This window comes from Myotis lucifugus, unplaced genomic scaffold (assembly GCF_000147115.1).
Source record: "Myotis lucifugus unplaced genomic scaffold, Myoluc2.0 scaffold_18, whole genome shotgun sequence".
Lineage (NCBI taxonomy): Eukaryota > Metazoa > Chordata > Mammalia > Chiroptera > Vespertilionidae > Myotis > Myotis lucifugus.
In genome coordinates, this window is record NW_005871066.1 from 7,112,625 (window position 1) to 7,131,032 (window position 18,408).

Genomic DNA, 18,408 nt, shown 5'->3' on the forward strand with positions numbered 1-18,408 from the left:
GTTGTAACGCAAAAAGTCATGCCTAAGTCTTGGTTGTCCAGTGCTTTATTCCTTTCTACCAACAAGCAGGAAACTTCTCTTTCAGCCACATGACAAATAAGTGTCTATGTATCACTTTGAACTCAAATGAGAATCCTGCCGAGGCAGTTGCATGTAGGTTTTTGGCTGGCTGCCTGGTTGGCCTCAGGACTTTCTTGAACACTCTTTCCTTCATCGTCATCCCACCTCCAGGTCAACCAAGAATGGGAGCCCAGAATGGCTAGTACTCTACTGACCTGGTCCCTGAGCCAGATAATAGTATCTTTGAAGGGCTCAGTATTGTAGTTTCTCCTTGAAATTGCCTTTCAAACCGGCTCCTGGTCTGATATCCAGCTAATCTGTGATTGCTTATCTGAAATCCAGCAAAGAAGGCCTGGTAAAATCAGTTGCTGGCTGAAATTCAGCTGCTATCAGAAGGGTGGCAAAATCCTGCAGGCCAGTGAGGGAACATATCAAAAAGAGATGGCCAATAGTATACTCATCCAAAGAGCAGGGCATCCATCCAGTCCTGTCTCTATTCTCAGATACCTTTCCTTAATCCCCTTGAGATGGGAATGAAGACCATTACCCCGGTTACCAAAGCAAAGGGCAGGGAAGATATAGCTTGGAGGAGAAAGCCAATTTGTGTGTGTGTGTGTGTGTGTGTGTGTGTGTACACATATCAGTTAAATGAATTAGGGCTTTTTAAAATTTTTTGTTTACTTTTAAAAATTGACTTTATTGGGGTGGCATTGGTTCTCAAAACCATAGAGGTTTCAAGTGTACAACTCAATAAAACATCATGTGCCCATTGCCCCCCAACTGACAGCTGTCAGAGAGGAGGGGGTTAAAGGACTGGATGGAAGAAGATGACGGGATTAGCCAAAAATCATATATATATAACACCTAGACACAGACAACATTGTGGTGATAGCCAGAGAGAAAGGAGGTGAGCAAAGGGGGTGGGAATGGAGATGAAAAAAAAGGGCTTTTAAAAAAAAACCTGTAAAAATCAGAAAACTAATTTGAACTTGTTTCAACAACAGCAAAAATTCCTGGGCTATCTTACAGAATCAGGGAATAGTTTGCCCTCTCTCAGTCTTAACTCCAAAAATCCCAGAGAAGGAATGAAGATCAACAAACTGTATCCAGTAAGTGGAAGGATTTCATAGGTACCATGTGGGTGGTGGCCAGAAGCATGGGGTAGTAGGAAGACATATCCTAGGAAAGGGTGCTAGACAAACAATGGAATAAATATCTGCCACAACATGTCATAAATATTAAAAACAGGTGTTTCAACAGCATTAGTCCTTCTCAACTGCAACAAACACACCTAGGATGGAAAAAACCTTGGTCAGCCTTGGCAGAGAGCGGTCCACCGTTCACATCAACTGATGGTAGGGCATGGTTTTCTTCTCCATGGCAATCTTATCTGAAAGACCTTCCTACTCACCTGCACCACTGACAGGCACTGAAGCACAATGAAGAGAAGGGGTTGGGGGGAGCAGTGTCTCTAGAATGAGATGGAGTAAGAGCTGGCTTGTGAAAACAGCAAGGCCAGAAAAATCCCAGTTTGGAGTAGAATCTGCAAGAATCATAGTGGGGGAAAGGCGTGAAAGGAAGAACATTCCAGATGGGCTTGGAAGGAGGTTGGCAGGAGAACAGAGGGGCTCCTCCAAAACTTTCCAGGCATTTATATATCAAAGAAGAAATTGGTTTTATATCATCTAGAGATGTCAGGCTTTAGTTCTTGCACAGCTACGTAAGTATGGTGAAGACTGGGCAGCTATATTTCCCCACTAGCTGTCAAACCAGTTAGAAACATCACGTGGCAATCTAACAAGGATGACCTAAAGATTCAGGTCTGGCTTTTAGTACATGTCATCTTATGCATTCATTTTGTGAACTTCCTTCTTTCTTGTAGTTTTTTTTTTTTAGGCTGGGAATTTTTTATTTTATTTATTTATTTTTAATTTTGTTTTATTGCTTAAAGTATTACAAAGGATATTACATATGTCTCCTTCCCCCTCCCTCCCCTACCCCCCAGCGTCTTGTGTCCATTGGTTATGCTTATATGCATGCATACAAGTCCTTTGGTTGATTTCTTACCACCACCCGCCCCCCCCCTTGTAGTCTTCTTAATATGCTCTCTTTTTAAGGGGTAAGGCTTCCCCTGTCATAGTTAAAGCAACAATCAAAGGACCCTAGATGGTGACTAAGCTCCACGGTTGTCACATGTCCATAAATGACTGAAGTCCAGCAGAAACACAATCAAATAAAATACAAAATCTTGTGATGATTAAGTGTAGTTTTTCTTCATGAAAACTACAAAGCCATTAAACCGACATCTTGATGTTTTTACTTTATGTAATTACTGGAACTACGACAGTTACGTTTTCTCTTTCCTAACGTGTATAGATTCAATAGTACTGTGGATTAAATAGTTTTCTGGCTAAAAAACATGTACATTCCTGTTTATACAAAAAAGTAAACATTAGATTTCAATTAATTAACATACTGGTTATGTTAAAATTTGGAAGACAATTGCGAACTGCCATTGCTTTCATGTAGTGTAGCCGACCCTTCCTCCTCCTCCCCTTTTCTCCTCTTCTTCTTTTTCAATGTTTGTGTCTTTGTGTTTGAAGGACTCATATATATGGAAGAGAAAGGCTCTTGTTCCACAAACATACCTTGAAATTGGATTCTTGCTGAAAAATGGACCTTGTTTCGCAAATGATATTTGGATCCAATGGCAGGATGTGTTTAAGTATTTTGTTTCAAAATTTTGATTGAAAATGAAAGATTCTCTATAAAATAATACATTTTCTTGGCACAGCTAAACACCTGGATTCAGAACAGATTGAATTCATGCTTTAAGTTAAAAAATTAGTTTTGTGCTTTCCTGTCAAAAATATGAAAGAAGTTCAGTAAGTGGATTGCACATAAGCAGTCTATGTCTGGGGAAAACTCAAACAGATGGCCTTTGAAATATTTGTTAGTAAGACATATAATAGGAATCTGAAGGATGAATAAAAGATTTACTACAGTATTCAAAATGAGCACATTAGTATATTCTTGCTATTTCCACAGAACTCTTCTTATAACAACTTCAAAGGTCCTCTGACCAATCCATTCTATTTCTGCACATTTTTCTAAGGAAGTATTTATAAATTGTACAAGTGTGCAAAGACACAATGTTCATCACATGTGGTTTATAATAACAAAATATTGAAAGTAATATTCAAAAGTGGGGGATTGGGTGCATAAATTATAATAATCAATTTAGTAGAAGACTATACGAGCACAGACAATTATGTAGCTCTCTATATATTTTGCTTATGTGAAATTACATTTTTTATATGTTAATAAGTAAAAAAAAGTTCTACAGAACTGTAGAGTATAATCCAAATTATGTTTAAAACTCACACATAGATAGTCCCCTGTATATTCATATGAGAAAAATAATATGGAAAAATAATCCCAAAGTATCATTTTGCACCCCCACTGGCAATAAATGAGAGTTCCTATTGCTCTATATCCTAACCAGTATTTCCTGTTGTCAGTGTTCCAGATTTTGGACATTCTTATCAGTGTGTAGTGGTATCTCATGGTGGTTTTAATTTGCATTTCCCTGATAATTTATGATGTGGAGAATCTTTTTCATATGCTTATTTGCCATCTATGTCTACTTTAGTTAGATGTCTGTTTAGCTAGATGTTTGTTGAGGTGCTAATGTCAATGGTATTGTGTTTTTGGCCCAATTTTTAATCAAGTTGTATGTTTTCTTAAGAGTTCTTTGTATATTTTGGGTAAATTCTTTATCAAATGTGCCATTTGCAAATATTTTCTGCCAGTCTCTGGCTTGTCTTCTAATTCTCCTGACATTGTCTTTCACAGAGCTGAGGTTTTTAATTTTAATGAAATTCAGCTTAACAATGATTTTTGTGTGGATCATGTCTTATTCGGTTCCATTGATCTGTTTGTCTGATCTTTCACCAATACCCACTGTCTTGATTGCCATAGCTTTATAGTAAATCTTGGAGTTGAGTAGCATCAACCCAACAGCTTTGCTCTTGTCCTTTAATATTGTGTGGACAATTCTGGCTATTCAATATTGTGTTGGATATTTTGCCTCTCTATAAAACTTTAGAATCATTTTGTTGATATCCATATTATAATTTTCTGGGATTTTTATTGGAATTGTATGGAGTTTGTAGACCCCATTGGGAAGAACTGACCTGTTGAAAATATTGAATCTTCCTATTCAAGAATATGGTATATTTAGTTGTTCTTTAATTTCATTCATCAGAGTTGTGTAGTTTTCCCCATATAAATCTTGTACATATTTTGCTAGTGTTATAGCTAAGTATTTAATTTTTGAGGTGCTAATGTAAATGGAATTGCGTTTTTAATTTCAAATTCTTAGTATATGTACTGCTCAAGCAAGCACAATTTCAAATTGTTTTAGGTGTGGTTTGAAGTCTCTTCACAATATTAGGTTCTATATACTGTGAATGAGAGGTTGACTCTTACCCCCACCTCCATAGATTGAAGGTGAGAAAGGCGAATTGATGATGTACAAGAAAGAAACAGGTAATTTTCCAGAGAAGGAAAGACTATTAAGTCCAACATTTCTCAAATTTCAATGTAAATATCACCTGAGGATATTATTGAAATCCAGATTCTGGTTCAGTAGGTCTATGGAGAGGCCCTAAGCTCTTAATTTCAAACAAGCTCCTAGGTAATGTTGATGCTATTGGCCTGTAGATCACACTTTGAGTAGTAGGAGGCTAGAGAACCACTTAGATAAGGGAGCCCCAAATTCTCATTTCACTTGAGGACACTTGGGGCTTGGAGGTCATATGTGAATTTCATCTTGCTCATGGGCCCAGCATGAACCTGCTTGCCTCTAGTGGGTTTCTTCCTCTAAGTCAGGGGTCCTCAAACTTTTTAAACAGGGGGCCAGTTCACTGTCCCTCAGACTGTTGGAGGACCAGACTATAGTTTTTAAAAAAACTATGAAAAAATTCCTATGCACACTGCACATATCTTATTTTGAAGTAAAAAAACAAAATGGGAACAAATACAGTATTTGTATTTGCATGTGGCCCGTGGGCCGTAGTTTGAGGACCCCTGCTCTAAGTCATCTTTCACATGTGTCTGGATTCCCAGGTGATTCTAATGTGCAGCCAAGGTTGAGAACCACTGTTGTAATAGATTCAGTGCTCATCGTATTTATTACCGTCAAAACAGAACATTGAATGGGGAACAAACTTGGCAGATCCAGAGTCTCTGAGGTTGTGTGAGCAGGGGAGAATCTGCAGTGAACTTTGACTACCTCTTCAATCAGACCCACTAAAGTTTATGGCTAGGCCTATCTCATAAGGGAAAATTACAGTTTGTGAGGAAAGTCAGAAAAGTAGAGGGACTAGGCTTTTTTAAATTTTTCCTGTGGATACTTGACTGAGGGTTTCCACAGCCTCTTTAGTTTGTGTAAGAGAATCCTTGTGGGACTTGAAGCTCATCATGGGCACTATTTGGTCCTGTGCTGCTTTGTGAGAAAAGGTCTTACTGCATTGGGTGCTTGGCTATGGATATCTAAATGCTTTGGGGTTGGTCTTTCATTATCCTCTTATGACTTAGCGATAAGCAAACTGGAAGAGGGATTCCAGCAAGTCTTGGAGGAAGAGGATGGAGCTAAGGCTTTTAAGGCCCAGGGGAGAAGACAAGTGTCTCAGATGAAGTCACCCTGCAGCTAGAGCCCTGGGAGGCACAGAATACTAAGTCCATGACTTCTTACTAGGTCAGAGTCAATAAGGACAGAGAGTCCAAAAGGGTACTGGGCACACACCACAAGCTGCCATATGTGATGTCCTCTTTTAGTTATCAGCGGCTGGAGGTGAGTGGGAAAGAGTAAAATCCCTGTCTTTGGATAAGATACTACAAATTCCTGAGGATTAGAAAGGAGAATTAAAAATGTCTGGAAACATGGAGAGAGAATCATTCATTCTAAAAGTTGTAAGTAATACAGTGGTTTTACAGATTTTACCAAGGATAAATTTTTATTTCATTTCAAATATTTATCTATGGAATATACTCAATACAAGTTTAATAAATAATCTGAACAACAGAGATTTTTAATGTCAATGTCCAGATTCCAGAAGAGCTCTCAGAAGAAAATGTCAATTTAAAGCAACAAGCAGAAGAATCCAAATAAATATTTTTGAAGTATAAACTATTCTTGGGTTCTCCTCTGCAAAGACTGCTTTATATTCACTTACTATGCTTTTTTAAAACTGCAAGAACACTTTTAGACTAAGTGGCACTTGGTAGTCAAGTCTTTAGCATCAGGCGAGGCCAAATTTAAATTTTATTTCTGTCTCTTATTAGCTGTGTGACCTCTGAGGCACGGTATTCTCCTCTATAAGTGGGGATAATAGTAGGGATTGCTGGAAGGATTAAATGAGATAATTCATGCAAAACTGTAAATCCAGGGCCTGGTACAAAGTAAATATAAATAAATATTATATATTATAATTATCACGGAAAAATAAGGGCAACAACAAAATAAAACATCAACAACGGTTATGCTGAGATTCTCCAAAGCATAACTTCATTAAGCTTGGAGAGTTGGAAGCAGAAACAAAGGCCCAATAACCTCACCAAATAGAAAAGATGTCCAGGCTCAGATGCTGCTAAAACTACATTTCCCAGCGGGCCCTGCGCCTCAGGCTCTCTTTCCTCTCATTTCCGGGTATGTCACATGACTCCCCAGCTGCACCATGGCGGAAGCCGAGGAACAGGTAAAGGCTACAAGTGCTGGGCAGGGAAAGGGTAAAACGAAGGTTTAGTGGCGGGGCCTTGGAAAGGGGCGCGTGGAGGTGCGGAGCTGCTGGAGGGCCGGGCAGGGCGGGCGGGCGGGCGGGCGGGCGGGCAGCGAAAGGCCGTTCGGGAGCAGAGTCGGGGTGGGATGCCGGTTCTTGGAGGGCACCTGGGAGAGCCCCCGACACACCCCCAGGGTTTGACAGCTGGCTCTTCTCTCGCTCTGCCCTGTGGCCTGTGCCCAGTGGCTTGGAGGCAGCCTGGGCTGCGGCAGGGACTGACTGCCCAAAGGAGGCGTGACAGATGACTTGAGTTTTGAGGCTCGGAAACTGGAGTTTCAATTCCTTCCCGCTCGAAGGAGGGCCGTGGGAGCGGTTGGCAGGAGGGCTGGGAGAAAGTAAACGATGTTTCTTTTAGCATCTGTTGCCTTTAGACACACAGCTCGGTCCCTGTGGCGTGTATTGGCGGTTACGTGCATCTGTTCTAGAGCAGAAGTGACTAGGCTCCTGCGCTGGTTCTCTGTCTTACTATGTGACTTTGGGCTAGTTATTTAACTTGTAAATAGAAGCTATTTAAAGATAGAGATACACGATAGAAATAAGATAGATAAGATATCGATAATATAGTGCCGTCTTTGGAAGGTGGTTTAAGTTCGAGTGAATTGGTACACAACGTTAAAGTGCTTAGTAAAAGGGCATAAAGTTAGGAGAGGAGTGATTTGTTGCTGGCAGAAGGTCAGATGGCAATGTCCAGCCAACCCATGGCAAAGTGGCACTGGAGTTTAGGATAGAAATTAGTGATTGTGATAGTTGTATTCATTACAGGCAATAGTGGCTGCCAGAGTAACATAAATAAGACAAAAAGAGCAGAGAAAGTCCGGAACCTGGGGAAATACCTTCATTTTCCATTTCCGGGGCCATTTTTAAGCCTAGCACTGCTTTTCCTCACAAATTAACAGGGCCACCAGTATCCAAAATTGCCTCTAAGAAGGGATTTGATGATAAGCTGTTTAGTATCATAATAACAGCAGCTTATGGAGTTTATAATTTGTACCATTGGCAACATACTTTACTTACATAATGAGAATCTGCCCTTTGTATACATTAATTAAGAAATAAGGTAGAAATTTGTTTGTGTGGTCAGTGCTAAGAGTCTCTACTTACCACTGGAGCCTCCCTTTTCTGTTCTAGGCAGTTCAAAGGAAAATGTTCATCTCATGACACATTGTTCATGACACATTGTTGGGTTTGATAATAGTGGTGAGATTGGTTTTCATACTGTTCACCTTTTATATTGAAATATAAAAGCAAGAAAAAAAGGAAGCTCCTATGTTCTTAGATATAGGGTCGCAGAAATGGAGACAGTTGTTCTTGGTATTCACTACTGTTTTGTGCAGGAGTTTGGCCAAGTGGTCTGATGGAGAAAGACATGCATAACGTTAGTGATACAATAAGAATGCTTTGAATTTGTACAGCACTTTTCAATTTAAAGAATCCTTTCACATTCGCATTTGGTCCTCAGAAAAGAATTCTGTGTGGTAAATGTTCTGATGTATATGTCAGGACAAGCACCTCCTACTTCCAAACTTCCTGGTCCTTCTCATTGCACTCTGAGGGAAAGCCAACGTCTTTGTAATAGCCTAGTTGCCCTGCAGGACCTTGCCCCAATTGCGCTGTCCCATTTTCTGACCTAATTTTTCACTGTTTTTCTTTCCCTTCTATCATTTTGCATCAGCTAGACTGGCTCTCTTACGGTTCCTTCAACAAACATGGCATGTTTCTACCTAAGGGCCTTTGTTCATGCTGTACCCTTTTTTGACCCTAGATATCGACAGGGTTTTCTCCCTCATTCCCTTTGTCTTTATCCAAGTGTTATCTTTTTTATTTTTCATTTTTATTCTCTCCTGAGGATATGGTTATTGATTTTTTTAAGGGGGGGGGGGGAGAGAGAGAAAGAGAGAGAGAGAGAGAGAGAGAGGGAAACATCGATGTGAGAGAGAAACATCAATCTGTTGCCTCCCATATGTCCTCTGACCAAGGATCAAACCAGCAACCCAGGTATTGCCCTGATCAGGAATCAACCAGTGACTTCTTGGTTTATGGGTCGACACTCAACCACTGTACCATACCAGCCGGACCCAAGTGTTCCCTGACCATTCTTTGCAACTCTTCTGCATTATTTTTTTCTTCATGCTCGTCTATTTTTTCTGTATATTCTCTATGTGTCTATATTCATTTCGGTATATTCTCCCCATTAGGATGTAAGCTCCATGATGGCAAAGATTTGTTCACTACTGTTTGCCTGACACATAGAGTAGTGCTTGATATGCAATACATATTAAAGGATTGTATTTTCCAGGTAAACAGTAGAAATCCAGGCAACTTCAGTTACTTGCTCATACTTGTGTCTATAATAAATCTCCAGTCATCTAATTTCAAAGCTCATGATTAATAGCAGAAAGAAGCAAACATTCACAAATTGTTGTCCTGTTTATTTTTTTTAAAGAAAGCTAATAAATAATTGTACCTGTATTTAATCTATAAATTGTCTTTTGTAGATTAAAAATAGTTAGCCTTTCCCCACTCTGCTTGTGTGTGCATTTCACATTTTACAGTAGGAAGCCATTAAAAATCTCAACTAAGATAGTAAGGCCTTTATTATACATGTTTTTGAGGGCTAAAAGGGTTCAAAAGTGGAGTTAAGTAAATTTGCTAATTGTTCTGTTTTGATACTCTGAATGTTTTAGAAAATTTTGACATAATTTTTCTCTTCTGAATGCTTTAAGCAGTGAGATGTGTTTTAAAGTAACTGATGACAGATTAGGGCAAAGGAAGCTTTTTTATTGTAAATGCAAACAGCCCTCCAGGATAAGGAGGACAAAACTAAACCTCTCCTCTTAACGTTTCTGAGCGTTGTATTCTTTGGTGATTGCTTGCCCTCCCCTTTAATTTTAGGAAGAACCAATATACTGAGCGAGTTAACGAAACATAAAACAGTTCATAGACTCTCAAACTAAAAATCACTTTTTGGATATGAATACACATTTTTAAGCGTTACTGGGATATCTTTGTTTATGCTGAGTATGGTAAAGGTATTTCCCCCAAATACCTACATATGTTATATAGGAAGAGCTAATACCCTGCTTTCTGCCTGGAAATCTTCTAAACAGCCGTTTTATCTAGCACCAAAATGATTTATAGTTGACCTTCATAATCACAGATGCCCCTCTGTATTTGTCCATACCTCATTTATGAATAATATTCTGCTTGAAGTCTGGTTGTTTGTGTATAGATCTTGTCTCTTCCACAGATTGCTGAGTCTTCAAGAATAAAGGACTAGAGCTTACTCATGTCTGTAACTCTCACAGGGCTAGTGCTTTACAAGTACTAGGTCTTAATAAAATGTGTAAATGAATTTATGAGGAGAGAATAGCCTTCTGAATTGAAAATGTCAAATTGTAATTAAGGCCCAATAGAATTTGGATTGTTATTTTATCTTACTTGAAACTTTTGAAAGTTATTAATTTAAATGTATTGTAGATTACTTTCCCTACATAGACTCCTTACTCTGCCAGCTAGCTCCCCAGGTACCCTTTCATCTTTCCTACAGCGGGGAACCTAGTCTGTTGAAATAGTTGATCAATCAGACCATCTACTTCTTAACCAATTAGGAAAGTTTCTTTTTTGACTTCTCTGTCTATGTTTTAGAAATTAGGGAACTTCTATCCTTATGGTAGAGCATTTACATATTATCAGAGGCACATTCATGAGCTTGTATACTCCCATATGGTTGTGCCCCATGTTGTAAAATAAAAATCAAGTCAGTCAATAATTGAGTGCCTCAGTTTCCTTGTCTGTAAATTGGCGATTTTACTCTCCAGGACTCTTGTGAGTATGACAGAAAGCATTTTAAAGTGGCCAGATTAAAATGGTTGTCTTATAAAGAGGACAATGATTTATCCAAATGTGGGCTTGTCTTAGGTATACACGCCTCTCTTCTCTTACAGTTTGGCCAAAACAGACTTACAAAAGCAACTTTACTTATAAGTAAAGGAAAAAAGAAGCCCCAAATAAGTTGCAAAAGTATAGTTTCAGAGAAATTTTTAGATGGCCCACTCTTTACTGTCATGTAATTAAAGTGTGGTCGCAGTTTAGCTTAGCTGGGCATGCTCATGGCCTTGTAAGTTTTTTTCTCCCATATTTGCCTGGGTTGGTTGGCTGAAGGCCGATGTCACCAGCTGGCTATGAGTAGCCGCCCCAGCAGCCACATTGCTCCCTTGGAGAGGGAGCCCTTGGCAGATTAGGGTCTTCTGGGTTTCATGCAGCTCCCTATGCATGGCTGCCCAGTCACTGTTGCCCTTTTGTCTTCTAGAAACTTGGTCCTCCTCATGTTTTTGTTACAAAATGCTTGTGATTCTAGGCTCTATTAATACCCACTGAATCAGAATCTGTGAAGATTGAGTGTATTAAAAGGTATTAGCTAATCCCCAACTGAGTTTAGATGATTCTGATGCAAAGTCAGATTTGGGATTGGGTCACTAAGCCACCAAGCTGAAGCAGGTGTCAAGATACTTCTTCACTTGCTGAATGAGATGAGTGCAGTAGCTAAGGCTAGTGGGTTGAACAGATTTGGTAACCTGAGTCTTCTTGCTATGGCTCGCTCCCAGATATTTTAAAATCTTACCTACTAAACCAGCCTAGTCCCTGGGTATCCCCAAAACTTTTTGAAATTGACTTTGTGACACAAGGATATCAAATACATATCACACAGAAGACTCCTTTTTTTGTGCCTGTGTCAGACATTGAGAGCTATCACACTGTCTTTTCCATTAAGCTCTGCTGTGTCACACACATTGCTGGGAAGGAGTGTTTAATGTCTGATTTCCTGGGCCCTGGTCTTTGTTCTGTTTCTTCATCCTGTAGAGCTTGGAGTTGGCCTTCATCAAGTTCCAGCCTCCCATTTCTCTCCCAAATTCCCTTCATCACCCACAACCCACAGTGTGTATACCCTCAAAATTCTGAGGACTTCACAACCGGGGGTCTTATTGGTGTTAAGAATAAAAAGTTACTGTGGAGAGATTGTAGCTCCAAATTAGTAAGAACATCCTAATACTTAGAATAACATTAAACGAAATAGGCTGCATTGGAATGTAAAGAAGAGTCTCATATTCATCATGGTTAATGATGGAACTGCAATAAAAGTCTTAATTACAAGGAACTTTCATCCCACTTTACAGATATTTTTTAAAAATATATATTTTATTGATTTTTTACAGAGAGGAAGGGAGAGGGATAGAGAGTTAGAAACATCGATGAGAGAGAAACATCAATCAGCTGCCTCACACCCCCTATTGGGGATGTGCCCACAACCAAGGTACATGCCCTTGATCGGAATCGAACCCGGGACCCCTCGGTCCGCAGGCCGATGCTCTATCCACTGAGCCAAACCGGCCAGGGCCAGATATTTTTTGAGAGTGGAGGCTAAATTATCCACTAGACTGATGCCCAGGCAGCCTGCCACCTGCCGGGTTCTTACTGATTTTCCATGAATGAACTTAAAATGTTTTAAAACACCAGATTTGCATTTATCCTGCTATCCAATTTGCATTGAGTAATCTGTGCATCTAACTTTTTAAAAAAATGTTCATTCTTTTTGTTGGAAAAAAAATTGTTATGTCTAAAACAATATTATGCCCTTGCCTCAATTTTTTTTGTTCTTTCTTTATCTCATGGATTGTTGTGAAATGCTTACATTCTGTGTCAGCGTATTAGTTGTAGCCTTTTATTGCTGTTGATATCTATAAGCACGTTAAGTAAATCTTCATTTTGCTGACCTCTTTGAGGATGCATGGCATCAGCAGATTCTCTTTTTCAGTGGACAGGTGAGAGATTAGCAGGATCAAGTCAATTTTTCCCCTTTTTGCTTTGTTTTCCACAGAGCAGCAAGATTCATTGTCCAGCAAGAAGGAAACTGTGTTAAATGGCAGAATTTGTCTTCCAGTTAATGGTTTAAAGAGTGGATATAAATTATACAGCTTGTTTGCCCAGTGTCTGATAGGTACCACTCCAGGGGAATTCTTTTGTAAATGTTGTTTAAGCAAGACAATCATTTTGACTCAACCAGATGAATAGCATAATAATTAGTAGCACAAGAGCTTTTCAGTAGAAAAATTGGCTTGTAGATATTTTGAGATGGCAGTTTTCCTCTTCCTTTCTGAGATCGGTAAGGCTGCTTTGCCAGAGCGATTTGCATTTTTAGCAAGAGAAGAGCCTTCTGCTTGCTCACGTGACAATTTGTTAACCTCCTGACCACTTGAGGGAGGTCAGCAGGAACTGGATTTGTGAGGCCCCCGAGTAACCATCTCAGTCCCGCAGGGTGTGGAGAAGTAGGAGGTCTGTGAGCGTTGGACCATGTGGAGTCCTTTACATTGTATTTGCAGATGCCTCCAGAAAAGGGCAGGCGGATATTGGTGGGGACATAAGAACTCTTTTCCCTGGAAAATATTTTTTTTATTATTTTGTCATTATTCTGACCATTTCCCCCCTCTTTGCTTTGTAGGAAACCGTGTCTCTTGAAGAATCTACCGATGAGTCTGAGGTAAGGTGGTGATTCAGGAGCCTGGGGATTTCTAGCTAACCAACCAGGTTATCATGAACTTGTTCTGCGGTGCTAATAAATACAGCCTTTCCAAGGCTCGGGCGGTAAAGTAGGGCCATAGGTAGTTGAGCCTTGGGGAAGAACAGGCCAGTTGTCTTTAAAAAATTTTAATGGATTAGTTTAAAAAACAAACAGGAAAAGGAACAAAAAGTTTTCTTCTAATCTTGAACAATATTGTAACCTGAAGCATGTTAGCTGTGGGAAAATTGATGGAAAGTTTTACAAATGAATCTTGACATTCAAAAAACCTATTTAAAAAAATAACCACTGTAGGTTCTGCAATATTTATTCTTTTATCATTCTTTTAATAAATATTGTGTGCTCATTGGTATAATTTCTGAGTCATTGAAATTATAGTTTATTTTATAAAATCCAAAGGGAAGTAGTTACCTTAAAAGCTGCTGGGAGCTAAGTTGTATTAAAGATTTCATTTTAAGGAGAAAAAAAGTGATATATAAGGAAGGGTTTTAAAAAATTCCTTTTCAAGGTGAAGAAACAGTGTTTAGTTAAATTGCCCCTGATCACTGGGCTGGTAAAATGAATTTGAACCCAGTGATCTGACTTTAAACCTTGCTCTTCGAACTTCTTGTTCAACTACTGCCTCCAACTTCATTGTGCTCTCTCTAATTTTATGCCAGACTCTTCCTCTATGTATTTTTGTATATGTGGACAGGGTTAAAAAAAAAACGAAAAACTTCCTTTGAACTCCTGCCAATGTATAAGATGATATTTTGGGTGATGTTACAGTTTGACTTACTCAACTAGTAGGGAAAGTAGTATCAATTTCAGAATCTTTGAACTTTGATTTCTTTTATGGAGAAGAGATAATTGTCTAGCTAATTTATATAAAACATTAATAATTTTATTAAAAATCCTGTTTTACCATAAAATAAAGTTATTTATTTAGAAAATGATGATTATAAACATATTTAAAATAGTTAATTAGAAAATAGTGTTCGTTACAACTTTGTTTATAATATAAAAATTTGGAACAGGCTAACTATCCAGAAATAAGGATTTATTTTATATTTTTTATTGAAAAAAGCTTTTTACAAAAATTCTGTGTAGAGCAGGGGCTGGGAAGCTTTTTCTATAAAGGTCAAGAGGATATTGTGTAGGTTTATAAACATAAAAATATAAAAATCCACTGGAAGGCTGTACTAAAATGGGCGTTTGGCTGGATTTGACTGTGGCTGTAATTTGCTGATTCCTGATTTAGAATGTAATCTAATCTAGCTTCTTTCCACCCTCCAAAATCCACATGTAAGCTTAGAAAAAAATGGCCATAAGACGATATTATTACTGGGTTTTGTGATTCTTATTTTATTTATTCTCATTATCTGCCTTTGTTTTCTAAATTTTCCATAACAAATATGCATTGCTTATATACTTAGCAAAATAATTCAATTATTATTTTTTAACAAAACACAATATTCTCTGTATGTTTTATAGTAGTGTTTTGTGTTGATGTTACAGAACTTGTGGGTTGCAGAGCTATGGAACCCAGACTGAAACCACATGTCCTTTCTTCCCCACCTCAATGTCTAACAAGGGATTTAGGGCAAAGGTTTGGTTTATTTCTTAGCCTCTTTCGTTTATCCAAGATTTTAAATGAGCCAGAATTGTTTTTACTCTAATATACTACATTTTTTCTTGAGATTTTTAAAAGTTTTTTATTCTGAGATAATTGTAGATTCACATGCTGTTGTAAGAAAACATGCAGAGAGATTCTGTATACCCTTCACCCAGTTCCCAAAGGGTAACATCTTGCATATTCCTAGTATATCAGAACTAGTAAGTTGATATTGATATAATCTACAGACTTGTTCTTATCTCACCCGTTTTATATCCATTAATTTGTGTTTTTGTGTGTGTGTTTAGTTCTGTGCACTTTCATCACATGTGAAGATTCATGTGACCTCCACCGTATTCAAAATACAGAACAGTTCATCATCAGGTTCTCTGCTACCCTGTATAGTCATGGCCACTCTGTCCCCCACATTCATCCCCTGGCAACCACTAATCTGTTCTCCATCTCTATAATTTTGAGTGTATTACTTCTTTTTTTTTTTTTTAAATTAGTCTCACTAGTTTTTTTATATATATATATTTTATTGATTTTTTTACAGAGAGAAAGGAGGAGGATTAGAGAGTTAGAAACATCGATGAGAGAGAAACATCGATCAGCTGCCTCCTGCACACTCCCTACTTGTTATGTGCCCGAAACCAAGGTACATGCCCTTGACCAGAATCGAACCTGGGACCCTTGAGTCCGCAGGCTGACGCTCTATCCACTGAGCCAAACCGGTCAGGGCTGAGTGTATTACTTCTTAATGGTTGCTCTGGGTATTAAAACATCTATCTATAATAATAAAAGCATAACATGCTAATTAGATTGGACAACCGAACGACCTTCCGGACATCCTTCCAGATGACCTTCCAGATGAAGCTGGGGCTGCGAGGGCGGAGGCAAGCTGCTGCGGCTGCGAGGGCCGAGCCCTTTGCATGAATTTTCGTGCATCGGGCCTCTAGCATATATATAAAAGCCAAGTGACCAGAACGACTGGAATGACCAGTTGCTATGATGGCCACTGCAGCCAGCCAACCGGCCCGATTGGGGGCGGGGCCAGCTGGCCAACCTCCCGCAGCCCCTCCCCCCGGCCAGCCCGTGCCCTGATGGGCCCCCCCCATCCCAGTTGGGCAGGGCCAGCGGGCCAGCCTCCCATGGCTCCTCTCCCCAACCCCCCTGGCCGGCCCTGCCCTCAATCACCTCCCACCCCAATTGGAGGTGGGGCTGGCCAGCCAACCTCCCAGGGCCCCACCCCCTGGCCAGTCCCGCCCTGATCAGCTGCAACCCACCCATGCAGGAATTCGTGCACTGGTCCTCTAGGATATACATAATTTATCAGAGTGTTTGGTATCCATGATATTTTACCACTTCTTATCAAGTATAAAAACTTTACTTCCATGTATGTCCCTTTACCCTCCCCACATTTTAAACACAGTTGTCCTAAATATTTACATTCATTGAGCACATCATTTGGTAATAAACATTTTGCTTCACCTATCAAATATGATTTAAGAAACTCATGGAAAGGATAATTTACTATATGTACCCCTTTTCATCCTTCTTATATTCTTTTTGAAGTTCTAAGTCTTCTTTTGTTATCTATCTTTTGTTTCTTTCTGTTTAGAAAACTTTAGCCATTCTTTTAGGAAAAGGTTTACAAGCCACAAATTCTCTTAGTTTTTGTTCATCAGAGAATGTTTTTTTATTTCCCTTTCATTTTTGAGGGATATTTTCACCAGATACAGCATTTGCAATTGATAGTTCTTTTCTTTCAGATTCTGAGAAATGCTGTGCCACTTACTTCTGGCCTCTTATTCAAATGAGAAATGCATTGTCATTTGAGTTGGTGCTCCTTCATAAGTAATGTGTCACATTTCCCTGGCTGCTTTCAAGTGTGTGTGTGTGTGTGTGTGTGTGTGTGTGTGTGTGTGTGTATGAGTGTGTGAGTGTGTGAGTTTAATCTTCACCCGAGGATATTTTTTCCATTGATTTCTAGAGAGAGTGGAAGGGAGGGATGAGAGGGAGAGAGAAACATCATGTGAGAGTGACATCTAAACTGGTTGCCTCCTGCACATGCCCCGATAGAAGGGGACCTGCACCTAAGGTATGTGCCCTTGAGCAGGAATTGAACCTGCAACTCTTTGGTCAGTGGGCTGATGCTCTAACCACTTATCTAAACCAGCCAGGGCTGTGTGTGTGTTTTTACTTAAGTTTTCAGAAGTTTAATTATAATATCTCTTGGTGTGGATTTCTTTGATTTGTCTTTTTGGGAGTTTGCTCAGCTTCTTGAATCTGTAGGGTTATGTCCATCACCAAATTTGGAGAGTTTTCAGCCATTATTTCTTTGTTTGCATAAATTTTCACTTCCACTCTTTCTTCTCCTGCTGGGACTTTTAGTATGAATGTTAACTCTTTTGTTATTGTCCCACAGATCCCTGAAGCTCTATTAACTTTTTTTAGTCACTTTCTCTCTATTGTTCAGATTGGGTTAATTCTATTGATCTGTTCTCATGTTCATTGGTTCTTTCCCCTGTCATCTCCACTCTGCTATCGAGCCCATCCAGTCAGTTATTTCTTTTGGTTATTATACTTCCCAGTTATAAATTTTTCATTTTTAGTAACTTCTATTTCTTTGCGGAGATATCCTAGTGCTTCAGTTATTTCAAGGATATTTACAATTGCTTGTTGAAACACTTTTATGTTGGCTGCTTTAAAATCCTTGCTAGGTAATTCTAATATCTGATTCATTCTTGTGTATTTTAGAGGAAAACAATATTTAAGTAATGAAGAATCATCACTTACTTCAATTTTTCAGGCCCACTTACTATGTGCTATGGGTTGTGCTGAGTGCTTTATATGGATTATCTCATTTAATACAAACCACAACTTATCAGGTACTGTATAAGGTAGGAGAGGCTATCTATGCTGCAGTAACAAACAGTTCCAAAATTGTAGTAGTTTAACATATCATAGATTTATTTCTGAGTGGATTCAGTGGTGCAGGGAGAGGAAATTGTGGTATCAATAATACAGAAATGTCATCATTTTCCGTAGGGTGTTTCCTATTTATGTATGGACCAGTGTGCTGTGGAGTACTTGGTGGTCATACAGCTGGAAACTGAAGCAGCTCTGTTTCATGGAGATATGTACTTTTTAAAGCCCTGCTTACTTTGAATAGGTTCTTGGTATATTATTATTTAGAAGTATATTTCACGTTTTCTTAAAAGAGTTTAATATGTTGTACAAAGAAGTTTGCAGTAGAAGCATCAAATTGTTAGCCTAACATTTCAAGATAGAACTTGTGCAGCAAAGAGAAGAATAACAGGGGAAAAACCGTTAGG

The 18,408-nt window shown here is 39.0% G+C and overlaps 1 protein-coding gene across 1 annotated transcript in view; it reads left to right on the forward strand.

The window, feature by feature from the left end:
- Positions 1-6,762: 6,762 nt before the first annotated feature.
- Positions 6,763-18,408, forward strand: part of VPS41 (VPS41, HOPS complex subunit) — a 121,274-nt gene continuing 109,628 nt past the window's right edge. Inside the window, exons 1-2 of the mRNA XM_006085361.3 lie at positions 6,763-6,821; positions 13,399-13,437. Of these exons, the coding sequence (XP_006085423.1) occupies positions 6,801-6,821; positions 13,399-13,437 (60 nt within the window). The 5' untranslated portion in view covers positions 6,763-6,800. The remainder of the gene's footprint in view (positions 6,822-13,398; positions 13,438-18,408) is intronic.